The following is a 26,447-nucleotide window of genomic DNA, read 5'->3' on the forward strand; positions in this document are numbered from 1 at the left end:
CCAAAAACAATGCTGTTCTGTAATCGCTGTCCGCTGCGGCGAAATTACGCAGCTTAATTGATTACATAAATTATGTTGTCATCGCATTGTTCCACTCCATTCAATTTAAATGCAAAGGAAACAATGCGAACCGGGGGGGGGGGGGGAAGAGAGAGAGAGAGAGTCAAAGAATCCATTATCTATCGTTTGTAAATTGACAGAAACAACAGCAATGTATACCAATTGTATTGTGTGGATTGTTTTCCGTTCCAGACATGGAATTAATAAGAGAACGTTGGCGGTTTCTGCCCCCCTATTTATAATTTTCTGGAGGGGGTGGTGGTTTTGATCACCTGGCTCTCTTGAATCCCCGTAACGTGCAAAAGGAAACCTAGATCTGTTCCGCATTTTATGAAACTGGAGGAATAGGCTCAGGTGGGAATAGCTCATAATGTTTAACACCCTTCGTGGTCAAAGGTGTGGCTCTTGTTCTGGCAGAGAAGTTAACCCAGGGACAATTTTTTCTGATAAATGGGACCCATTTATACAATGTGCGGGAGGAAAAACACATGTGCCCCAAATTTAATAGTTATGACAGGTTTTTGATTAATTCTGCATTTCATTACTGTTTGTAAGGTGTGAAAATCTTAATCAAAATTATTTCAAGAGCAAAAACTGGGTGGGTTGCGATTGGTTTCGGAAGTCATCCCGTGAAAAGTGTGCCTAACCAGAAATGTTCTAAGTTACATAAGAATGGATTAACCATCAAAAACTTCCAATTTCCGTTGGATTCTGCATGTAGGACTATCTGTGTAAATTAGGTGAATAATCCATTCCAGCAGAATTCTTCCACCTGGCTGCCTCTCAAAAATATGAACATGAAACCACCACAATAATGTAATATCGGTATAGCACCTACAATATGCTAGGCAGTGTGCATAAATGCAACACGGCAATGGAGTCAAATTCTCAATTCTGTTGTTTGTGGAAGGTGCCATACGTTACAGTACTCTGATATGACACTCTTGCATCTGAAACCCACTTTGAATAATGTCGGAAAGATTAACACAGTGGGTCTTTCCATGAGGTAAAGGTAAAGGGACCCCTGACCATTAGGTCCAGTCGCGGATGACTTTGGGGTTGCGGTGCTCATCTCGCTTTACTGGCTGGAGAACCAGAGCAGCGCATGGAAACCTTCCCGCCAGAGTGGTACCTATTTATCTACTTGCACTTTGACGTGCTTTCGAACTGCTAGGTTGGCAGGAGCAGGGACCGAGCAACGGGAGCTCACCCCGTCGCGGGGATTCGAACCGCCGACCTTCTGATTGGCAAGCCCTAGGCTCTGTGGTTTAACCCACAGCGCCACCCGCGTCCCGTTTTTCCATCAGGACATTTCTGGAATTTTTGCTGCGACTGCAGCCTCCTCGGAGGACGGTGGCTGGGAGAAAAGCAAGCAGCACACAGGGAGGGAGGGCAAGCTATGCGTATTGTACAGGGTTCATCCTGCTGGTAGGAAGCTGGCCAAAGATTTCAGGAAAGAGTTGGCAAGAGTTGTTGAGGGCATCCCGGTTTGAAGTTATTTAGCAAGAAAGAAAATGGCCGTCTTTGCTGTTGCTAGGGGAGTGGGAAACACCGACTGGAAGATAAAGGAAATTACATTTCTCATGAATTGCAGTGGCATACTAAACTTCGGCATATGAATGGCCACCAGTACTGCTGACATAGGTTTAGTGAATTCCAGGTATCATCAAGAGGCTGTACATCTGTGGCTTGATGCGTGAACAGAAATTATTTCTGCTTTTCTTTTTGTTAAAAAAAACCACAAGGTTGCATTTTTGGGGGGGCTTACAGTCATAACTATAATCAGAATGGAGGAGGGAGTGTTGCATGTGCGTTTTGTAAGGCAGGCTGGTGTTTTTTTTGGGGTTTTTTTTAATGGTTGTGACCATCAAAACTTACCGGCTTCCCAAACTCCAATTCCGAAAAGAATTTATACCAAGGCTCATTCTTTAAATCTATCTCTTCTGGGCTTATATCCCGAGTCTAAAGGAGTTGGTGATACGGGAATGGAAGAAAGAGAACGACAACATTATGCAGAGAATAGGAAAGGACTGTTAAAGATGCGGCGTTCTGCGTCGTCCCGCCCACCCCCCGGTGGTTTATGAGGCATTCAGTTGGCAGCCTACACCCCATTACTTGGCAACGTAAGCTGCGGTTATACACAGCTCCTTGGGAGTAAGTACCATTGAATTCAATGGTGCTTGCATCTCAGTAGATAGGCATCAAATTGAACTGACAAGTCACTGGAGAAATTCCGTTTCAATGCAGAGTGTCCAAGGTGTCAGGGAAGGAAGATGCAGTCTTGCTCTTCACCACACCACATGGGGATGGGTGGTTTCTGAACCAGGACAGATAATCCCATTACTGGCAGGCAAATGAAGAGCTGGCGAAATCAAATTTCCCCCGAGCTGAAACGCAGACCACGTGGCCAGCAACAGCGGGGCGACATATGGAAACAAGTGACTTTCCTTTTCACTAAATGTAATGTGTGAATAAAGCCTATCAAGTCCTGCTTAAATTTCCAGAGCAATCCACTCGGAACATCCGGCACCCTTCTGCCAAAATTAAGACTTTGGAAATTGCGACCCTTCCCGCCTCAGCTAACCCCCCCCCCCAATTTATGTGTCGGTGCAGAACACGGCATCTTTAACAGCACATGGATATGTGAGAAACCCTTTTTCATAAATGGCAAACAGGATGAAGGGTGAAATTCTAAACTAAAGAGGACGCAGTTAGAGAAAGCATGTTACTGAGAAGTCTCTAAGGGGAATGGACACACAAGACTCTGTTCTGTTAGACCACCAACAGTTAATACAAGGGAAAAAGTTAAGAGTTCAGACAAAACCAACAGAGTAGGGACAGGACAGGACAGGACAGGAACAGAATGACTACCAAGAAAGACTCTCCTTTTTGTACTTATATTCTGTTTTAAAGCAACAAGCTGGAGCTCTTAATGATGTACTTAATTAGAACCACTGTACACTGAATACCTGGGCACATTTAAACATCAACTGTTAGTGGAGTGAACTGCTTTGCATCAAATTTAAAACAAGCTGAGGTGCAACCGATACCTTAATTTTGAAATCTGGGAGATGTGCTGAATCCACCTGGGTTAAAAGGGGATTTAATCTCCCCAAACGATAGCTACCGCACAGTGCTTTGGTTCCATTCTCCTTGGATGGTGTTAGCATGAGAGACTGAATACAGCAGGAAAATGTTTTGCTTGGCAAGCGCAGATGGACTCCAAACTCAAAATGATTGGAGAAAGTGACATTCCAGCAATACAAAGCGACTAACATTCTTGTTGGTCCCAGGAATACACCCCCCACCCATTATTTCTGTGCTTTGGGGTCACTTGACTGTAGCTGTGAGATTGTCTGACAAATTACAAAGAGGTGTTTTGTTTCAGTTACAGGTAGGTAGCCGTGTTGGTCTGCCATAGTCAAAACACAATAAAAATTAAAAAAATTCCTTCCAGTAGCACCTTAGAGACCAACTAAGTTTGTTCTTGGTATGAGCTTTCGTGTGCATGCACACTTCTTCAGATACCCGAAGAAGAAGATACCTGAAGCTATCTGAAGAAGTATGCATGCACACGAAAGCTCATACCAAGAACAAACTTAGTTCGTCTCTAAGGTGCTACTGGAATTATTTTTCATTTTTTTAAATGTGTTTTGTTTTGTTTTTTATAGTTTAGTAGGGGGCAAGCGATATTAACATTTGCTTTCTGGCTCATCGTAAGTCAATCACTTCCCCCAATCTTTCCACTGTAAAAAGATGCTATGAGACCTTAACTGTCAAGGGCGCTAAAGGTATTAGCCCTTGTTTGAGATGAGCCATGTTGACTCAGGCCTTCTCTAGCGAAGTCCCAGAAGCTCTTGCAGGTCTGACTGGTATTTTTCTAAGTACCCCTTAGCAGCCAAAAGCAAAGGAAAATAGTAAGCTCTCGCATTCCACAAAACTCTTTTCTGCTAGTTCAACAAGGATTCCAACTAGGAGGCACCAAATACCAGATAACTCTTATTTTCACTTTCAACACATCTCAAATGTTTAAACTAGGTGTGATGTTAAGCATGCCTGAGTCTTGTGCTCGGAATTTTCCTCTGGGTTGGAATCGACACAGATATAAAAAAATCGCTGTGAAAATGCTTCTTTAAAAAAAGCGTTTGGGAAAATACATTGAATTTTGCATAGCTCCCTGTCACCATCTAGTGTCACAATTGCATATTGCACTTTACAACACATTTAAAACGCTTTATTTGCAGCTGTGTAGCTGAGTCTCTTGTATCTTTTCCTCAACTCTGAACCAGAAAAGGACTTGGCAAGGGTGCGGAGGAGATTAACCCTTACCACCCCAGCTGCAATTTGCCCCAGAGAGACCTTTCCACACTAGGGTTCTATAAGATAGTTTTTAGACAAAACCACTTAAAAGCCTTCTAAAACTTAAAGGAAAAAAATAGCCTTGTAAGGCTGGAAACCTCGACAAACTTTAATTGAGGTAGGAGCAGTCCAGAATTAACTTGCTCTATACCTCTCTGCCTGTGAGACGAGCAAAGCTATGACAATGTTGTAACTATATCTGTAAGCCATGGGTAGGCAAACTAAGGCCCAGGGGTCGGATCTGGCCCAATTGCCTTCTGAATCCAGCCAGTGGATGATCCGGGAATCAGTGTGTTTTTACATGAGTAGAATGTGCGCTTTTATTTAAAATGCATCTCTGGGTTATTTGTGGGACATAGGAATTCGTTCATCCCCCCCCCCAATATAGTCCGGCCCCCCATAAGGTCTGAGGGACAATGGACCGGCCCCCTGCTGAAAAAAAATTGCTGACCCCTACTGTAAGCTGTCAACTGCTAGCCTATGTATTTCCCCCCATCATTCCATTCTTACATAAATTTGGAATTTCTGGGGTGCAGAAGAATCCTTCCAACACACACACAACCAAATACATATTTAAATGTTCATTTTCTCTCAAAATATGTATTTAAATGTGTATTTTGGTATGTCTAAACTGCACAGATAACGCTGGATCACGACAGTTGGAAAAGTGTAAGATCTGACGGACAGATAAGTTCCAAACAGCATGTCAGGAAGAGATTCAGGTCCTTTTGTTTAGAAATTTGCAAAGACTTAATTCCTCAAGCATCTCTAGCCGTCTTCTTTGCAAATGTCCGGGTCTAACAAAGGACAATCACTGTTCTGAGGGCTTTTCTGATACTGGAGGTGAGACAGCCTGGAGAGAAAGTGCTTGAGGTATAAAGAGCTTAAGGAAGCAAGATGGGGAAAAGGTTCGGCTTCCCTCAACCACACACCTCTTTTCATACTAATTTAAGTCTCCCACTTAGATGCGAATGGGGCGTCCTCTGTCTGTTTCCCTCGCCTCCCATTCCTGCACGCAGTTCCGGGCACTGGCAACCCACGCTACAGCACTGGGAAGAAGGTACATGGTGAGCCCAATAAATCATAGAATCATAGAGTTGGAAGAGATCACAAGGGCCATCCAGTCCAACCCCCTGCCAAGCAGGAAACACCATCAAAGCATTCCTGACAGATGGCTGTCAAGCCTCCGCTTAAAAACCTCCCAAGAAGGAGACTCCACCACACTCCTTGGTAGCAAATTCCACTGTCACAGCTCTTACTGTCAGGAAGTTCTTCCTAATGTTTAGGTGGAATCTTCTTTCATGTAGTTTGAATCCATTGCTCCGTGTCCGCTTCTCTGGAGCAGCAGAAAACAACCTTTCTCCCTCCTCTATATGACATCCTTTGATATATTTGAACATGGCTATCATATCACCCCTTAACCTTCTCTTCTCCAGGCTAAACATACCCAGCTCCCTAAGCCGTTCCTCATAAGGCATCGTAATTGCAGAGGCCTAGCTCCCTTAGCTGAAAAAAACCATCCCTTGTGATGGCATACACCACTGCGGTAGTCAATGGAGAACTGAGCAGGAAGATATGGGGTCAGCCATTTACAACATTAACATTAGACCTGAAGGGGAGTATGCCACTACCCAAAAAAAAGACAGCAGAAACTCTAGCTCTACATTCTGAATGATGCTCCTTGCGGGCGTAAGATGTTCCATGTGTGTGCTTGCCCAGAGCTAGTTTGTCAGCTTGGACATCACAGCAAACAACGGGAAAAAATCAAAAGGGCGACAACACATGAGAGAGGGAAGTCTGTGGCTTGTTCACAATCCTCCTAAACCACGATCATTTGAACTGAGCCAATTATCGTATTTTTAGCACAGGCTTCCCTCTGCCTAATGAGAAACAGCTTCGAAACTTCACAAAGCTTTATACAAACATAAAATGCTGCCTTGTGCAGATCACAGGGACACAGGAAGCTGCCTTTTACGGATTCAGACCCTTGGGCCATCCAGCTCAGAACTATCTACGCTGACTGGCAGTTTCTCTCCAGTGCTTCAGACAGAGGACAGTGGTGGGTTTAGCGGAGCAGAGCTTTGGCGGCACCGCAACCCACATACAAACAAGTCATGCTGTAATCAACTGAACACAACCAACCCAACTCTGGACCCCCTAACCTTTTGTGAGGTACAAAAGACCCGCGTTATGCTGACACAACCCCCTACACCAGGGGTCCCCAAACTAAGGCCCAGGGGCTGGATGCGGCCCAATCGCCTTCTAAATCCGGCCCGCGGACAGTCTGGGAATCAACGTGTTTTTACATGAGTAGAATGTGTGCTTTTATTTAAAATGCATCTCTGGGTTATTTGTGGGGCATAGGAATTCGTTCATTTTCCCCCCCAAAATATAGTCCGGCCCTCCCACAAGGTCTGAGGGACAGTGGACCGGCCCCCTGCTGAAAAAGTTTGCTGGCCCCTGTCCTACACTAACACTACGCAACAGAACAAAAACACAACACGCCTTCCCTCTCTTTCCCCCCCAAACTGCAGGATGTCTATGACAAAAGTGTCTCTCACTACACGTAAACGAACTGTGAAAAAGACTATGAATTGAAAGCGGAGATGAGATGTACTCCCCCCCCCCAATTTGTTTGTTTCGTAACAGAAGAAAATCTTCAATTAAAAAACCTATGATGTAGAATGGAAGGTGGGTTGCTCAATTTTGGCCTCGCACAAGGTGCCGGAGAAATCTGAGACCCAAAGGTCAGCCACTGCTGAGGATGTCTCAAGACCTGCTTGGAGGTCCTGGGGACTGAATCTGGGACCTCTTGCAGATACTCTATGGTCCATTTAGCCCATTATTAATCTCTGCAAGATGGCAGTGACTCTACAGCAGCCTCCAAATATAATGATGCTCTCCAGATGTTTTGAAATACACCTTCCGTCAGACCCAGCTGAGCTTTCGCCCACAAGCGGAGCTTTTGCTCAGGACACTTGCTGCGTGGGGAAGGAGCAGTCGCCGCTGAGTAGCGGATGAATTTATGAAACCAAAGCTCATTGGGTTGGAGCTGCATGAGGAAGGTCGTAGGTTCGATCCCTAGCATCTCCATCTGAAACTCTGGAGAGTTACTATGTTCCTAACCTTGGCCACAGGAGGAACCCAAAAGCAAGAGAGAATAAACTCATTGCTTAGGTTCCACACTGAATGCACCAATAACACAAGGCGTTAAAAATCAGGCCCACCACCCAACAAATGGTGGTGTCCAACATGGATTATTAAGTATTTGGCAAGCGAACCAACCACATTCAACACACTCCAAAGAACTTTGCAACGGTGAAGGGGCCTTGGCTTATTCACCAGCTGTTTTCGAACAGGACGGAGGATTTTTAAGATGTTAAATATAAGTTTACACGGAAACTTAAAAAACAAGACTGTAAAACCTAGCCACATGGAAGCATGCCAGCGGTGCAGGAAGCGGGGAAAGCGTATTAGTAAGATAAAATTAACATTACCAATTTTTCATTGTTCAGAACAGAGGACCTTCCTGGCTGATATTCATAAATGCTTTTAGGTTCAGCGCGGTATTTTCTTGTGTCCACCTTCTTGTCCGGAGGCTCCCAATCATTCCTGGGGCGGAATATAGTGTTGTTGTTGTTACAGAAACTAAATATTTTCACTGGGAGGTTAATCCTAGTTTAATCACAAAAAACGCTTCAACCAAAAGCAAAAATCAGGCTTGGAGCACCGTGCGGTTCAAATTAGGGGCGTGAGGAGTTTCTTTGCCTTCCTACACTGATACGCCAACGCATAATTCTAGTTGTCAAAAATGCGCTGGAGCCCAATAACCAAACTGTAATTACTGCCTTATGTTTGGAACCAGATGCATGCACAAAGTATGCAAGCACCTCTCCTTTCTCACTGCGCCAAACACATTTGGTTTGAAGTGAGGGAAAACTCAGAGGCTCGTGAAGAAGAAGAAGAGTTTGGATTTGATATCCCGCGTTATCACTACCCGAAGGAGTCTCAAAGCGGCTAACAATCTCCTTTCCCTTCCTCCCCCCCACAACTAACACTCTGTGACGTGAGTGAGGCTGAGAGACTTCAGAGAAGTGTGACTAGCCCAAGGTCATCCAGCAGCTGCATGTGGAGGAGCAGGGAATCAAACCCAGTTCACCAGATTACGAGTCCACCGCTCTTAACCACTACACCACACTGGCAAAACAGGTGGCGCAAGTTAAAGCACTCCTGATGAGGAGAAACCAAGTTACCTTTCAGTGCTGGGTTTAAGAGAAGAGGTACGAGCTGGCAGGGGCAGAGTGGCAGATCTCTTGATCACCTTCTCCATGTCGATAGTGTCATTCTCGCTTTTGGAACGGGGTACTGAAGTCTGTGCTCTTGCTGAAAAGGGAGCATTTAAAAAACACACACACACACACAACATGGTTACGTCTGAAAGGGAAACAACGAGATCTCAATGTTTTCAAACGTTAAAGGTTTTGTGTTCTAGAAGCAACACGATTCTCCAGCAGTAATGGGATGAAACAAACAGTCCACCAACACTTTCCTCTTTCACACCATTCAAATCTTTAGCATTTACGTGAGTTCACTTCAGACTTCGAAACATCCAGGTACTTACTGTCTTTGTAAAAGGAGTACTGAGGCACATAGGAATCGGAATCTTCATCTGAAAAACAAACGATTTACAATCACCTCAGGTAATTCATTATGCACCTATGACTTAAGAGTTTCGCCTTCTGTCCTTACAGGATTCCAAGGGCAAATGCCAGTATCCTTTTCAGTGTCCTCATCCGTGTGGGGAACGGCAGCAGGAGAAAATGAGAGAGTGAAGAGAGAGAGGTCTGCAGGATTCCTCTCTAACCATGGAAAAGGCAGGAGTTTGAAACACTGCAGGTATTCCTTTTGGCACCAGCTGAAAACCTCCTTACTTAGACAACCCTACACAGTTTAGTTTTGTTTTGTTTAATCTATTCTATTCTGTTTTTAAACTTTCTGGATGCTTTAAACTATGGGAATATATTTTTCAGTGATAATTTTTTTGTTTTATCTTTTTCGTTAACCAATTTGAGGTTTGTTCTATAATCCAGCGGTATATAAATTTTACGAAATAAATGCATAAATACACAAGTGTTCCTATGTTTACCTCTGTGCATGTGGCTGTAAGAGCTCCCTCTCCTTCCATGTTTGACTACTAGAATGGCTGGATGATGAGGATGATTATTTTATTCATACCCCGCCCATCTCGCTGGGTTTCCCCAGCCACTCTTGGCAGCTCCCAACAGAATATTAAAAACACAACAAAACATCAAACATTAAAAACTTCCCTTCAGATGCCTTCTAAAAGCCAGTTACCGGTAGTTGTTTATTTCCTTGACATCTGATGGGAGGGCGTTCCACAGGGTGGGTGCCACTACCGAGAAGGCCCTCCACATCAACTCAGCATCTTATTATGCTCAGTTCTAGCAAACTTGTGTTCGAAATTATTCAGGGTAGGCAGGAGGGGAGGGATACTTGAACAAGACTGCAGGAGGTCGCAGGTGACACACTATTTATCAGTATTGCAATCTAATCCTTTATTATACAATTACTTTGAACCATGCTTAGTGTGACTTTGCTTTTCCTTATGCAAGTATGTGTGTCTTTCTTCTTCTTCTTCTTCTTCTTCTTCTTCTTCTTCCTCAAGTAACAGCATTTGTGAAAGAATGCCCATCAATCTAGATATATAGGAATCCCATTTTTCATAGGGACTGCCAAAACTATCCTCATTCCCAACACCATAGCAGCACTGATTAGCAAAATGGAATAAAATAAATAAACGCTGGGTTGGGAAATGGGTGCTGGCATTCCATTCCATGCATAGAAATACTGCCCATTACCTCCTGCCCATTTCCCACCAACAGTTCTGAGGCCTTCCCATTTGACTGATCAGTTTCCACTATGTTTGTATGAAGATCCAATAATGCTCAAGCAAGGTCACATCTCTATACTTCCAAGGACCCTTGGCAGCATTTTAGCTGTTGCAGAATTCTCACGGTGCAGAATTGTTTGGAAAAGCTGACCTGGAGCTTCCCACTGCCTTAAAGTGGGAAGAAAAAGCCTTTTGAGTCAGGCAGGAAGATGAACTTGTCCTATCTGCATGCCAGCCAACACACCTGAACATCAGCATGCTCAGAGAGAGAAATCAGGCCCTGATGTTTAAAGGTATACAAGGATTCTTGTTGGCTCCTCATGCCACCCAATTCCCACTGAGCTGAAAGCTTCACTTCACCCTCTGGTCATCTGGACTTGATAGTTTAAGTTGGCTATCAGTTTTCTCAGCTTGAAAGCTGCCACTGTGGCACAGGAGAAAAGCACTTGGGTCCATTGACCAAGTCCCCAGTTCTCCTCAAGTGCCTCAAGCAAGAGCAAAACCTTCTTGAAGCAATGGCAGCCTCCTGCTGCAGAAAGCGTTCATTCTCTGTGACAATAAAACAGACCCGCAAGCTTTAAAACAAGCTGGAAACCTGCTTTTTCTCCACCCAATGGTCCAAAACAGAGCTACAACAGTACGCAGGCTGTCGTCCTAGGCTTGGGATCCTGCGCAAGGTTTCTGCGGCAGCAATCTCATTATAAGACGTTGCCACAAATAGCTTGCCATGGTGCTCAACAAGGGCTTAGGAAAGTCACCCCCCCTCCTCCTGTAACACAACTGAGATGCATCTAGTAATCGCAGTAGCTGACAGAATAACAATTCCACACCAGACGGTTTCAAACCTTGGTGTCCTGGGTTGCTCTGTAGCATTAGACACAACACTGCCGGTACCGCAACTGTACTGAAATATTGTTAAACATTCATTTGCTGCCAGGTGGCTTCTGAGTCCATGCTGTAAATAACTATCACACAGGCATTCCTTGCAATGAATAGCATTTTGTCTGAAGGCCTCAAATGACCACACAAGATGGAACAGAAACTTGCTCTGAGCTTTGGACCCCTGACTAGCAGCAGTTATCTCTGACACAGGTTCTTCTGCCACCAGAGATCTTTTTTTTTAACCCGCAGCGTCAGAGGGTGAGCCGGGAGACTCATGCATGCAAAACACATGCGTTTCCAAAAGGGTTTTTCTAAAGTCTTGAGCTATGGGCCACTCTTACAGACAGCATGCCAGATCCACCACATCTAAGAGCTTGTGCTTGTCGCCGCTGAGAGTGCACGCCAGCTATGGAAAGGCAGGCCCCAGCAAGCCCCACACCAGCAACAAAGTAGGAAGCATTACACGGGTACAAATATCTAGGTTTAATTAGAAGTGCAGGTAATCCATGGGGGAGAGGGCAGCTAACCGAGGGCCGGAATTAGAGGAGCTTCAATGAGTCCAAACATTTTGAGTCAGAGCAGAAATGCATGATTATACATATTGATACATATTTAGAACTTTTACGTATCATACATGACACGTAAAATACTAAGATACGTATAAATATGTGTAAAGTTGCACAGTATAAATGCACCGTTATACTCTGAATATGTATAAATTCCGTCTGTGTGTGTTAAGGGTCACTAAATGTCATGTCAATGGTCATCTCAATCAATTGATTTTGTTAGCCTTTTTCTTCTAAGGTGGGGTCTCCCAAACTTGGGTCTCCAGCTGCTTTTGGGACTACAGTTCCCATCGTCCCTGACCACTGGTCCTGCTAGCTAGGGATGATGGGAGTTGTAGTCCAAAAACAGCTGGAGACCCAAGTTTGGGAAACCCCGTCTAAGGTAATCTTTAAAAAGTAGTCAGGGCAGGGGAAGGGAAAAACACAAGACAATATTTTTTTTAAAAAAAAATACACACTAGGTTAAATGCTGTATTTTAGGGCGATCAATTAGCTGGCATCATGAGCCCAATTCACTGGGAACATTTTCAGCAAAGCCCCCCACGAAATGAATGGGGAATGTGCAGTCGAATGGCTCTCTTCTCAGACCAGTCCTGTTCCATCCAATGCGGTTTGCGTTTGGTGGATTGGGCTCCGTATGCCAGGTAAACTACTGCAGATGCACGGCTCGGTACCTTGGATTGAGCACACAAAAACCAAGCGGATCCAAGTCCCGCAGCATTAGTCTGGGGACTGTTAGAAAGCAGAGAGAGCAAACCGAAGCCAAGAAAGCTAGTCCAACAGTTAAGGCAAAAGTTAACTGGCAGCAGATCATTAGGAAGAAGCAAACTAAGGTTTGGGGGGGGGGGGAGAAAACTCTGGTTGGAAAGTTAAGGAGGAGGAAGCAGCAGCGCTTGTGCAAAAGGAAATGTTGACCAACCACGACTATTTACCTTCAGATTTAGGGCTAGGAGTAGACACAGGAAACTGGTAGGTAGGAGAATAAGGATTTTCTTCTGCAGCGGAGAAAAGCAATGGAGTTGGACAGCAGCCACATTGAAGTGGAGGAAATATCACTTCCCCAATTTCCTATCCCCATTAAGCTTCTCGCGGCCTCGTTCGACAACAGCATCACATCACACACTCCAGACAGAGAATAAAAGGTTAGGAAGTATTCAGCCTCCGCACACATCACACAAGGAGGCAAACTGGGCATCACTCAAAGAGCCAGCCATGCTGAAAGGACAGGCATTCGACTAGTAGCACGCTTTAGTGCGAAAGATTTAGGAGTATGGTTAAAAACCAAACACAGAACAACTGGCTAAGCTTGTGGGTACCTTTGGTTTGGGGCTGGATATCAGGAAGTTCGGGGAATTTGTAGGTAGGGCAATAAGGGTTTTCTTCAGGAGGGTCTGTGCAGAAGGAGCACATTTTGGGGGGAAAGAACAGAGAGGAAAGAAATGAAGGGAGAGATGGACAAATCAGTGTGAATCTCCTCGCACGCCCATGTATTTTACATTGACGCCCCCCACAAAAAAGTGCGGAAGACATCCATTTAGCATTCTGCTGTACCCCGATGCCAACTATCTCTGCGCCCTTCTTTCAAGCCCCATCCCTGGGTGGCTCGTCGTCTCCCTGAGATGGCGGTTCGCTTCTCCTCACTCTTGCTCCCACCAAATATCACGTTGTCAACAGGAGAAGGAACGCAAAAGGGGTTCGTGCGCAGGAGAGCCGAATTAAAGGGGAAGGGGGTTGGCGAAAGCTGAAACCAATACTGCGAGAAGAGGGAAACAAGGGGTCCAGTTGCCCCCCACCAAACTTCTGATAGCACATGAGACGGAAATGCCCCCGCAGTTTCAGCCAATGGCAAAGTTATAGAGGACTACAGAAGGAGTTGGTCAACGCTCCCTCAACCCCATGAAGCCAAAACACAGTGCTTGTTTCATAGAGGGAAGCTCAGGAGGACCGCAATACCTGAAGGACTACCTCTCCCCATATAAACCGTCCTACACTCCGCTCGTAGTCAAGAGGCCTTTTCTGTTGTGGCTCCCCGTTTGTGGGAAGCTCACCCCAGGGAGGTTCGCCTGGCACCTTCATTATATATTTTTGGGTGCCAGGCAAAAACGTTCCTCTCCAACCAGGCCTTGGGCTGATTAATATTCTACGGTCTTTTAACTTGAACTGGTCTTTGACCATAAAATTATTATTATTATTATTATTATTATTATTATTATTATTATTATTAATACAGCCTTTTAAATGTGTCTGTGGCAAGGGGTGGATGTTATCGCTTTGCTGTTTTGCTTTACTTATTTTCATGTTTTTATCCTGTCTTTTATTCTGTGAACTGCCCAGAGATCTTATGATGAAGGGTGGTATAGAAATCTGAGAAATAAATAAAGATAAACAAATAGCAGTGTTGCGAGAGGCATCAAGGGAGTCAAGGCCAGAGAAGTGGAGAACACGACACGTATCTGTCATGACTAAGGTCTTTGGGGGTAGAAACTGGAAAGTGCTGGAAGCTTCTGGAAGCTTCTAGCAGGCTCACTTCTGTCATAGCTGTCAACTTTTCACTTTTTTAAAAGGGAAATTCCCTTATTCCGAAAAGGATTCCTCGCAAGAAAAGGGAAAAGTTGACAGCAATGCTTCTGATGTAAATATTGTTTTGACTACCTCAAGGTCACGCTGAGCTAGGAGAGATAAATTCCTGCGCCCAGCGAGCTGCTCTCTCTCTCTCTCTCTCTCTTACTTTGCTTGCACATTGCATGTAACAAAGTTTTTGCCTCAGTAAAGTTGTTCCTTTCCCTGTGGATCTTTGGACTCTGCGTGGTTCTTTATTTACTGCAAGACACTGTCCGTCAGTATCAGCCAGCCAGTCCTTAGAAGGCAGTTGATGCTAAGATGGCGGTGGGGCCTTATCTCAGGCCCTGCCCCGATGGTGTGGGGCTTCTTCCAGCTCTGCTCCCCCCATTCCAGAAAAACCAGGAAAATTCGGCAAAAGAAGTTTTTCCCCGTTTTCCCCTCTGAAAATTTATTTGGGCTTTTTCCGAAAAATTGAAAAAATAAAAAAATGATTATGGAATGTTTTATTTTAACATGATGAATAAAACATTTTAAGATAAGGGGTTCAAATATTTCTTTTAAAAAATGTATGGTATCAGATTATTCTAATTTCTGTGAGGACAAGCAAGTCCTAGATTACAAACTGAACTCTCCAATGCAAGAACAAGATAACATTTCTTCCTTTAGGAGGTGCTGTTGTCACCAGAAAAGAAAAAGGTTTCAGTTTTTGTTTTTGCATGCGTGTGGTATGCATTGGTTCTGTTCCTCTTCACTAGGCCTCAAAGCACTGGAAGAAAATATAGAGCAATAAAAAGGGCCTGAAAGCATATACTTAATTACAGCTCAGAAAATAATTCTGGTTAAATTTCATGCCCATTCATTGAAACTTAGTCCCACATCCTTCTTCAGTTCTTTTTATGAGAATTTTTTTTTTAATACAGTGCAGAGGAAATATGAATAATTGTTACTTCTGGGTTTTTAAAAATTGTTTTGTGGAGGGTTTTTTTAGTTGTTTTTTTTTTAGTTCCACATAAACTAGTAAACAGTTCAGGAGATTGTTGATCCATTTGTTACAAATACAAATAAATATTATTTTAAAAGTATATTCATTTTGTAATAATTGTTTGGATACACTATATTTTTTAATATGCTAGTTGTGGTAATTTTATGCCCATTAAAATTGCCCATAGTTATATTTTATGTTTCTAAAGTAACAGAATGACTTTCAATCTGGAAAAGAAAAAGAAGAAGTGCTAATGTAACGTTTTTTTTCAATTTTACCGAAAATTTCCATTTTTTCCGGGCTTCAAAATTTCCGGAAATTTTACATCTCTAACCTCAGACATCCATGCTAACATGTAGGGGGCAGGGGCAGATGTGGCAGGAGCTGCAAGGATACGCAGCCCCTTTCAGTGCTCAATGCCCTTTCATGCCAGGACTATAAACATGTATAAAAATTCACACACACGTAGGCACACAGCATCCATGGACCAACGTACAAATGATGGTAAATATGTATAAACACAACGCACCTCTTCTTTTTTTGCTTTTTAAATGACAGTCATGGAGGCGAGCATAAGATCAGGGTCAGGACCAATCACCTCCCTCAAAGCTGCTATTAGCCTTTGGGGAGAACGTCCCTTGGCCCCCATGAATACTTCCCTTCTAGAGCTAATGGCAGCTTCGGGGAAGGCTGGATTTCCTTTGAGACCGAGCCACTCCCTGCGTACCCAGTTCAGATTGAAGCTGCCCCTTCAGCTGCTCTTTAAAAGGCAAAAATAAGGCAAGCTGCTAAATGCTTTCACGCATGTAACCTCGTGGGTAGTTTGGCTGTCTAAATCTGTTCTCAACCTTTCTCCTGATGCTCTGGGTACCAGGAAAGCAGGGCTTTCCAACATCCGCTAAGGCTGCCCACACAAAACCGATCTGCATGAAGAGCCTCTGGGGGGAAAGGCGAACAGTACCTTTCGTCAGCCTGTGGATCTGCTTGAACATCGTCTTGTACCAGTCCTTCGATCGGTCCGTGTTCTAATAGAAAAAGGAACAAAACAAGTTATTGGTGTGCGTTCATGCCGCCGTTCGAAAAACAAGGAAGCTCGCCTCACGGCACGCACTCTGTTCATTCTCTGCGACAATAACTGCATTGCAAAGTAAAAAAAAAAAAAAAAAACCTTCCGGTAGCACCTTAAAGGTAAAGGGACCCCTGACCATTAGGTCCAGTCGTGTCCGACTCTGGGGTTGCGGCGCTCATCTCACGTTAATGGACAAGGGAGCCGGCGTACAGCTTCCGGGTCATGTGGCCAGCATGACAAAGCCGCTTCTGGCGAACCAGAGCAGCACACGGAAACACTGTTTACCTTCCCGCCGGAGCGGTCCCTATTTATCTACTTGCACTTTGACGTGCTTTCGAACTGCTAGGTTGGCAGGAGCAGGGACCGAGCAACAGGAGCTCTCCCCGTCGCGGGGATTCGAACTGTCGACCTTCTGATCGGCAAGCCCTAGGGCTTTGTGGTTTAACTCACAGCGCCTTAGAGCACCTTAGAGACCAACTAACCCACAGCACCTTAGAGACCAACTAAGTTCGATATTGTTATGAGCTTTCTGTTGAGTAGTTCATATATTAAGGTTCGTTGTCGTTCCACAAAATGTATACGTCTTTAAAAGTTACTGTAAATGTCCTTCTCGGCCATTAGACTATCAGTCTCATTTGCTCAATCTGCCAGAGTCTGTCCTAGCAAGCAGGGGACAGACAAGTCCCTAAATCACTAAGGGTTTGAGACCCACCGGCTACCTTCACCTGGTTTAGTTGGCCAGTCAAAGCCATTCCTGGATTGTGGCCGCTGTTGCACGCTGCCAGCTTCCAGGAGCCACAGGTGAGACCTGAGTGCCGGGTGGGTGCCAAAGATGGACAAACCACCCCTTCGTCATCTTCTTCTTCTTCTTTAGCGATCACTCGTAGCCGAGTAAGATTGTCTCCCATAAACACGGTTTTAACAATGAGTCTGTAAGTGACTGTGGGGGCTAATTCTGAATCCACACGTCCTTCCACCACAGTGGGGACATTGGTTTCCGGGCGGGAGTTGATCACGGTGTGGATTTGCCAAGCGTGCCTTCCTCTTAGCACATTTCTCCCTTGCGTCCTGAGTTCAAGTGTCTTCAAAGCCCATGACACCTTTGGTAAAGGCTGTTCTCCAATTGGAGCGCTCGCAGGCCAGTGTTTCCCAGTTGTCAGTGTTGATACTACATTTTTTTTAGATTTGACACCCCATACAGATTAGCACAAATGAATTTATGTGGAATGAAAATGGGCCAAATTTCCTTACCCTTAATGGAATGCCTATGTCATCCGGTGAGGAATCGGTCATGTACTGCGGGCTCTTAATTACTTTCTTCCGTTCCTCCACTGCTTGTTTCTTGCTTTGGCTCATCTTTTCTTGGACAGGCATATAATCTACTTTATCAGCTAGTGGCACATCTATCGCTGGCTCTGTAAACAAAGGAAGCAAGTCCATCGCTTTGTCTTCCAATACAATCATTACACAAAATCCAACATCAATCACTCCAAAAACCTTGGCAAAACACTGATGAGTTTGACTGTCCCAAGACAGCAAAATAATTCGAAACATGACCGAATGAGCAAGGGATTTTTACAAGAAGGAGCAGCCCATCAATGTCTGGGATTTGACTCTTGCCACTAATCCACAAACCAGGCTAAACATGGGTTCTCAAAAGCACCACCTAATTCTAGCAATATTTATAGGTAAAGGTAAAGGTACCCCTGACAGTTAAGTCCAGTCATGAATGACACTGGAGTTGCGGAGCTCATCTCGCTTTACAGGCCGAGGGAGCTGACGTTTGTCCGCAGACAATTTTTCCGGGTCATGTGGCCAGCATGACTAAGCCGCTTCTGGCGAAGCCAGAGCAGCACACGGAAACGCCGTTTACCTTCCTGCCGGAGCGGTACCCATTTATCTACTTGCACTTTGACATGGTTTCGAACTGCTAGGTTGGCAGGAGCAGGGACCGAGCAACGGGAGCTCACCCCGTCGCGGGGCCTCGAACCGCCAACCTTCCGATTGGCAAGCCCAAGCGGCGCAGTGGTTCAAACCACAGTGCCACCCACGTCCCTTAGCAATATTTATAGGGCTGAGCAAAAATTGGCTTTCCGAAATTCTCCACGCCATTTGTGGGTGGCAAAATTGTGGTGGTGGGGAGACATTTCCTCCAAGTATTCTTTGGGGCAAGGTGGGATTCTCTTACTGTTTGAAGTGGAGGCATTAAGGGAAATTCTCGGGGGGGGGGGGGTAATTCTGCAAAAACTCAAAAGAATTCTGTTCTTAGCTCGTGCTGGTAGATGAAGGAAGCGCAAAGTTAGGACAGGAAGATGCGCCAAGCCTGTTGGTTCCTTCAAGAATATTAAAATATATGGGATCTGCAGCTGCACTCAAAATCTTCCCCGCTTGTAATATTGGTGGAGCAACTGGGAGGGCCATTCGGTTGAACTCCCCAGCCGGCTTGGAGGTCAGTGGGATGAGACAAAATAGAAAATTCTTTTCAGTAGCACCTTAGAGACCAACTGTGTTTGTTCTTGGTATGAGCTTTCGTGTGCATGCACACTTCTTCAGATACACTGAAACAGAAGTGGGATGAGAGACACACCAAAAGAGGAAACTCCGATAATGTTCTTTTCTGAGAAATTTGGCTCGGCTCTCGTTCCTTGACGTTAGGTCGCATAACCAAGTGCTACAGTGGGGCATCCTTCAAGACCCAACTCTGAAGAAATCCCAGTGAAGGATTTCAGGGGTGAAAAGGACACAGGACATTGCAACTTCCCTCATCAAAAGTTTGCCAAGTTGCAGGAACTCTGATATCACTGCGTAGCATGCACTGGAGAAAGATGGGAGGGCCAGATACTAAAATCATGCACACAGCTGTAGTACCCAAAGCCAACCAGAGCTGTATGGTTCAGAATGAGATACTGAAATAGTGCGGGACAAGGCTCATGCAGAAAGAGCCAGCTTCAGTCACTGAGTACCCTTAGCAAATCCTGTACAGAGCCACTTCATCCAATACTCTTAATTTTTTAAAAATATTGTCGGTTAACCTGTGTAAATTGCTCCTGAATCAATTTGGCTGCAGGGTGGCATACATGTTTTGAATAAATGTTGATCTAGGTTTTGAATGGGGTCCTGCTCTTAAATCTAGCACAGGACTGAAAAGCGAAGGAGACGTCTCAAAATCACTGAAAGTTCAGCATGGTAATCCTCTAAATTCACCTCAAGGGGCAGCTAACCTAATCCAGGAAGCACAATGGGTTTGCTAAGGAAAAGTTGTTGTTTTATAGAAAGCAAACCAGAGAAAGACCACCAGCTTTTAGAAGTGGGGAATTTAAACTGAGTTCTGGGGTCATAGATACCTAGACCGATAGTAACACTAAAAAAAGAAAAGAAATTGTCCTTGATTGAGCTCGTAATACGAGTAAAAACCTCAAAGATGGAAAGAAACAAGTGGGTTTCTCCCAGGATCTCTACTTTTTAAAAACTTGTTCAACTTGGAACAGGGAAGTGGGTCAGGATTGCTTGTGACACCAAATGTACTAGGATGGTGAAAGTGCACTGTTTCAAACGGATCTCTCCAAACTATACAAATGGGAAAGAAACTGGTATAGGAGGCTCACTTTTGGCCGGGAGTTGAACCAGCATCTCTGGGTGGAATAAGAGTTAAAGAGGATTTTTCATTTAGAAAATAAACATGACTAAGAGTGGCTAGAACCTCACTAGGTGACCTTGGGCCAGTGAGCATCTCTCAGCCTTACCTACCTCCTGGGGGAGCTGAGATGATAATATGGATTGTGGGAGAATCACGAACTGTTGTGCTCCTTTCAGGAGAGGTGGGATATACATATAACAACAAATAAATGCATAAAGGGGATGGGCACACGACGTTGCTTTCTAAGATTGTGTGTGATGTCAACAAGGAAGGTAAAGTGACATTTATTGGTGGCGGTAGGAAGAAAATACTTCACAGGGTCAATTAATTTATGGCAGGAGCTGCCACAGGATGCGGTAAAAGCCACTAAGCTGAGAAAGCTTTAAAAGGGGATTTCATAAATACACAGGTGCCAGACCGCAACCCAGCCTCTTAGCATCCCGTAAGTGTAATCAGTCGAGAAATGTAGTTGTTCCTTTCCCCCCTCTACATTTGGGTCTGGTTTACTGTCATGTAAAAACGTGTTCAGTTTTAAAACACGTTACTATCTGCAGGCATGTATGTAGGGCACACTATTTTTCATCCAGGCTGGGAGCCCACCCCAGGCATTGGCTCGGGTGAGGTGCAGTGGTTGTGCGAAGACACGCGTGCAAATTTCTAGCAGAACTGGACAGAATAGTTGCGTTGGGGGAGCTCAATGTCTTTCTCTTTTTTTAGCGGCAAGGCACTGTGTAGCTGTCAAGCATATTTACTGACTACGCAGTCTTGCCTTTCAGAATCCAATAAACCCAAGGCAGTCTTAAAAGAATTCGCATGCTCCTTCCAGCGCTTTCGAGAGAGAGCATATACTTCGCAGCGACTGAGCGGACAATTGTTTATCTACCCCTTTCAGTAAAGGCTCTTCACTCGTGGATTCACTAAAGGTACTCTTGCTAAGTCACAAAGCAGTGCGCTTCTCAGGTGAACACAGCAGCAGGAGAACAGGAGAAGAGAAAAGGGGGCGGGAACGTTTTGGGCATCGTACCTGATAGGCTACTAAGCCTTTTTTGTTGTTCTGTGGGAGAGGAGAAAACGACAGACAAATAAGTGGAACAAACACCAGAGACGTGAGAGCTCTCAACTCTTGCAGTGATCTGGGCAGGCAGAAATAACAACACATGCTGCACACGAGGGCTTAGGTGCCCTCCTTGTCAGACCCTGAACCCAAGGTCTTTCCACCAAAGCGAATAAACGTTCAGCCCCGCACAACTTCAAAACAGCAGTGCTAGACAACGTTCCCGAGTCATTGATACAGCGAGTGAGTAAAACTCTTGCACAGTTGTTCCAAACAGGATATATAAATATCAAAGCTCAAAAAAACAACACCCCAACACCTCCAAGCAGTGGGTTTATTATTAGTATCTATATTATCACTTTAGACTGTTTATCTTGTGACCTTTTGCAACAAACTTTGGAAGACAGGTTAATAATTTTGCAGGTGCGGGTTAAGGACGAAAGAAAGGGTGACTTATTGAAGGCCACTTATTGATTTAATGGGCAGAGGCAAAATTCAAATGAAGGGTTTCCAAGGTCATAACTTAATCTCATCGTTAACATGCTGCGACGGCTCCCTGCAGTTTTGTTTTTATTTTAAAGAAAAATCTTCAGGCAGTTGACAGATAAGATAAATAAATAGATAATGCCGTAATTTTCCGTGTATAAGAGTATGTCATCGTCGTCCCCTTAGAAATCATGCAAAAAAGTGGGGGTCGTCTTATTACATGGGTAGTGCATAGGGTGGGTGTTGGATTGGTTGCTGCCGTGGCTGTCAGCGGCTATTGTGCGTGTTATTGGTTGCTGCGTCAATGGGTGTTGTTGATTGGCTGATGCTGCAGCAACTGGGGGGGGGGGTTGGCAGCTCCTGCCGGCGAGGAGAAAGACGGGAGGTGGATTTTGCGGTGCATGTGGGTGAGCGATTTTCGGCATCCCCCCCTGAAAAAAGTTCAGCAACCCTCGATAATCCCCCCCAAACAACTTTTTTCCATCTCCCCCCATTTTCTGAAATTTCAGTCCCCCAAAATAGGGGGTGTCTTATACATGGGGGCGTCTTATAGATGGAAAAGTGTGTGTGTGTATGCATATGCATATATATGCATATGTATATCACAAAGTCTGAAATAGGCAAAACAGTAGGGCCGGGTAATATCTGGTTTTCAACTCTGTGATATATCACCAGCTAAGCATCGTGATCACGGCGTCTGAAATAAAGATGGAGCTATGGAGAGGCATTAATTCGCATTAATGGAGAGGTCTTGTAATTCGCTGCCCCCTGCATGAGACAGGGGAGAACTCAGCCAGCACAGGGGCTGCAGGAATCGAGAGAAGCCTTGGCTGGCTTCATGTTTTTTCCCACATTGTGAGTTTTTGCATTAACACATCATGCTTCGCGATATACTGCCAGGTTAAAAAAATTATGAAACCGTTATCACGACTTCAAACCGGTTTTGAACGACGTATCGAAATATAGCCCAGACTACTCCAACCCCATTGCAACTACCCTGTCATATATATTCACCCACACTGAAAATTGTCCCCCAAGTTGAGCTGGAAGAGGCAATATGCTGTCACCCTTACCTCTGTTGTGCTGCAAAAGGACGATGGTGGGGTTGACAATGGTGGTGGAGGGGTAACCGGAGGTGGGTTTGCTGGTGAGAGTTAGGGAGCCATAGCACTCTGTGCCACCGCTGGGCCTAGGCGCTTCGTAGAGCAGAGGACAGGGGTCCTGAAACGGAAAGGTACATATGCCGTTATCGCCCAAGGGCCACAGGGTACCTGGAGGAAAGCCGCTTTGCAACAGAGAACCAACAAACCCGAGAAAAGTTTAGTTCGATGCACCGGCACGGCGCCTTTCTCGTTGCCGTTAGTACACACAGAGGAAAGAGCCGAAACCCCTTTTTGCGCTGGAAGAAGAAGCGTCGCTCAAAGAAATTGTAATACGTGGCAAACAGCTGGTGGCAGGAGTGAGCTGTTCTGGTTACGGAGAGACCGAGAGAGAGAGAGAGAGAGAGAGAGAGAGAGAGAGAGAGAGAGATCTGTGTGTTCGGACCCATGCTTCCTTTTAAAAAGAGGTGTTCCTTTCACAGAAATCATCAGGCATGCCAAACTCATGCAGTTCCTGAACGAAAGCCGGTTACGGATTATTTGATGGGGGGGGGGAATCAGGGAAATAACTTTAGGACGCACCGCCCTCCGCAAGCTGTTAGACAGCAGGACGCCGGGGACATCAGGACAATGCGAAGAACAGGTGGAGAGGAACCGGTAGAGACAGGAGAGAGGAAGGCAGAGCATGACACCCTTGGGCCAACCGCAGCCAGCTGCAGAACCTGTTTATTTGTTATCACTGACATAAGAACTGCTGTTTAATGTTTGTGGCGATGGAATAAAGGTGGCCGTCAAGATGAAATGATCATCCTGACCCTGAGATTTCCAGTTTAGATCTACCAGAAGGATTTGTTCAGAGTGAGCAGCGAGTGGCAGAAAATTAGGGACCAACTGCAAGCTGGGGGGGGGAGGAATAGCCAGTGGGTAGAGCATGAGATTCTTAATCTCAAAATTGTGTGTTCGAGTCCCATGTTGGGCAAAAGGTTTCCTGCATTGCAGGGGGTTGGGAATAGATGATCCGTGGGGTCCCTTTCCAACTCCACAATTCTGTGAGTGTGCACATCCCATACGGTAAAAAGGTAAAGGACCCCTGGACGGTTAAGTCCAGTCAAAGGCGACTATGGGGTTGTGGCGCTCATTTCGCTTTCAGGCCGAGGGAGCCGGCGTTTGTCCACAGACAGCTTTCCGGGTCATGTGGCCAGCATGACTGAACCGCTTCTGGAGCAATGGGACACCGTAATGGAAACCAGAGCGCATGGAAACGCCATTTACCTTCCCTGCTGCAGCGGTACCTATTTATCTACTTGGACTGGTGTGCTTTCAAATTGCTAGGTTGGCCGGAGCTGGGACGGAGCAACAGGAGCTCACCCCGTCATGGGGATTCGAACTGCCAACCTTCTGATCAGCAAGCCCAAGACGCTCAGTGGTTTAGACCACAGCGCCACCCACGTCTGCACATCCAATAAATAGAATTTGTACTACATACAATCCATACTGATCCTCTACTTATTTTCATGATGCCATCATTTGAATGAGCCAGTGTGCACCGGGAAGGACCATCTCAAGGCATGGGGTTTCCTGTTCTGGGTCCTCCTGTAAAAGCAACTCCATACAGTGCCAGTTGGGTGGATCATTGGGTTCCAACCAGCATGGCCTGTGTTCACATCAGGCACTGAAAGTCCCTGGACAACCTTGGACCAGCCTAAAGCCACAGGGTTGCCATAAGGATTCGGGGGAATCATGTGTGCTGCCCCTACCTCCCCAGAGGGATAAAATGTCAAAATTCAACTGCATCTCCCCCACTCTTTTTTTTATTTTAATGGAACACTTTGAATCAAACCAGAAGCACAGGAAATTCGAATCCAAATGTGCCCCACTGGGGTTTCTGGCGCTACTTGGTATTCAAAGATCAACAGAATCATGGAGCTCCATTTGGTCCCATAGCAAGTATACAAAAGCCCTCAGGGGAAACTGGAAGAGAGGTGGCCTGCAGAGCTGTCTTTCCCATAGGAGTTAGTGGGGCGCCCCAGCAAGTGGGGGAGCTGCACAGCTTCCCCTCCCAAGCCTCCTCGGGAGGAGAGCGATCCCTGCAGAGGCTTGGGAGGGAAGCTGCACGCCCGCCAGCTGGTGGACGTGCCTGGAAAGGGGAGGCCATCTTGAATTACTGTAGAAATTGGAGTTCTTGGTAATACCCAGAAGTCAAAAATTAAAGAATCCAAGAACTCTGGCCAGGCGGGAGATCAATTTTAAAGTCTTCAAACAGTTTTATTCATATAGAAGCAAATTCCAGTCGAAATAAATTCCAGGACAAGGCCCTGTTTTGCTAATTCTCCCTCAGCTAGATTTTCATGGTCAAAGTGTACCAATTCTCTGTATGCCTCATTGGTACGCTTTGACCATGAAAATCTAGCTGAGGAAGAATTTATTTCGACTGGAATTTGCTTCTATATGAATAAAACTGTTTGAAAACTTTAAAATTGACCTCCTGCCTGGCCAGAGTTCTTGGAATCTTTAATTTTTGACTTCTGGGTATTACCAAGAACTCCAATTTCTACAGTAATTCAAGATGGCCTCCCCTTTCCAAGCACGTCCGCCAGCTGTGCCCCGCCAACCATAAGGCTGGCGGGCGTGCAGCTTCCCTCCCAAGCCTCTGAAGGGATCTCTCTCCTCCCAAGGAGGCTTGGGAGGGAAGCTGTGCTCTCCTCCCGAGGAGGCTTGGGAGGGGCGCAACTTTACTTCCAAACCTCTGCGGGGGTTGCTCTCCCGCAGCGGCATGGGGAGAGTTGGGCCCCCTGGTGGCTGGCAGTGCGCAGCTACGGCCACCCCAACACTATCCATGGTAATTTGGGGGCACTGGGTGGATATTTGCACCCCAGCGCCGCATCTGCTAAAGACGGCCCTGGTGGCCTGTTTAGCCCCCAGCCCCATCATTAAATTGTTGTTCCTGTGTCTGGATGTCTTTTGAGACTCCAGGAAGTGAAGCCAGCAGAAGCCAAATCTTGAAGAAGAAAACCATAGAGACTGGCATAATTTGCAGCCTGAAGCTGGAAGAGCTGAGTATGGAGTCCCTGGTGGCATCAAGTACTTTTCACCAGGTTTGGCTGTTCTAATCGGGGCCCCTCTGGAAAGAGGTAGCCTGCCATGGTCAGAGACAGCCCGCCAGCCTTCACTGAGCTTAAATAGCTCAGTAGGTTAGAGCGTGCTGCTGATGATGCCAAAGTCGGAGGTTCGATCCCCGTATGGGGGAACTGCCTTGCTTGCAAGGGGTTGTTTTAGATGATGCTCAGAATCCAAAGAGAGAGTTTGAAGGCTTCACCTGTAGGACTGCAAATTATCTGATGTGTTAATGTGAATGGAAGTCGTTAAAATTGCAGCTGCAATATAAGGGTTTGTTATTCTGCCTGGTGTGCAACTGGAATTCGTAAGTTTTGGGAATGCAGAGTTAAAATAAATCATCAATTCTAGCACGCGGGGGCCCAACAAAATAATATAATTTGGTATCTGAACAATTGGGAATATGAATTGTATTATAATTTGGTACTGTGACAATGAGGCTTTTATTGAGTTATTGTAATTTGAAAACAAATAATTATTTATTAGTGTAATAATAAAAATTATTACACACTCACAAAGATGATCCCCAGAACCCCTTCCAGCTATGATTCTATGAAAGGCATTGCATGTGAAGCTGTCTTTAAAGACCTCTTCTCATTGCCAGGTGACTAAATGGGGCCAAGGAAAATCACGTGTTCTGCAACGCAACAATGGCAGGCATGCTT

The 26,447-nt window shown here is 45.3% G+C and overlaps 1 protein-coding gene across 35 annotated transcripts in view; it reads right to left on the minus strand.

Annotated features, from left to right (window-relative positions):
• Positions 1 to 26,447, minus strand: part of SORBS1 (sorbin and SH3 domain containing 1) — a 104,191-nt gene that overhangs the window by 43,055 nt on the left and 34,689 nt on the right. For 12 of the 35 annotated variants that reach the window (XM_033148465.1, XM_033148466.1, XM_033148476.1 and 9 more), the window contains 10 exons: positions 22,642 to 22,789; positions 21,053 to 21,082; positions 17,643 to 17,806; positions 16,284 to 16,347; positions 13,095 to 13,169; positions 12,711 to 12,773; positions 9,041 to 9,088; positions 8,673 to 8,802; positions 7,917 to 8,031; positions 1,939 to 2,022 (listed from right to left, as the gene is read on the minus strand). In XM_033148465.1, the coding sequence (XP_033004356.1) occupies positions 1,939 to 2,022; positions 7,917 to 8,031; positions 8,673 to 8,802; positions 9,041 to 9,088; positions 12,711 to 12,773; positions 13,095 to 13,169; positions 16,284 to 16,347; positions 17,643 to 17,806; positions 21,053 to 21,082; positions 22,642 to 22,789 (921 nt within the window). The remainder of the gene's footprint in view (positions 1 to 1,938; positions 2,023 to 7,916; positions 8,032 to 8,672; positions 8,803 to 9,040; positions 9,089 to 12,710; positions 12,774 to 13,094; positions 13,170 to 16,283; positions 16,348 to 17,642; positions 17,807 to 21,052; positions 21,083 to 22,641; positions 22,790 to 26,447) is intronic. The other 23 variants (XM_033148470.1, XM_033148469.1, XM_033148480.1 and 20 more) reach the window with 4 other exon arrangements.

The sequence above is a fragment of the Lacerta agilis genome, chromosome 5 (genome assembly GCF_009819535.1).
Source record: "Lacerta agilis isolate rLacAgi1 chromosome 5, rLacAgi1.pri, whole genome shotgun sequence".
Classification (NCBI taxonomy): domain Eukaryota; kingdom Metazoa; phylum Chordata; class Lepidosauria; order Squamata; family Lacertidae; genus Lacerta; species Lacerta agilis.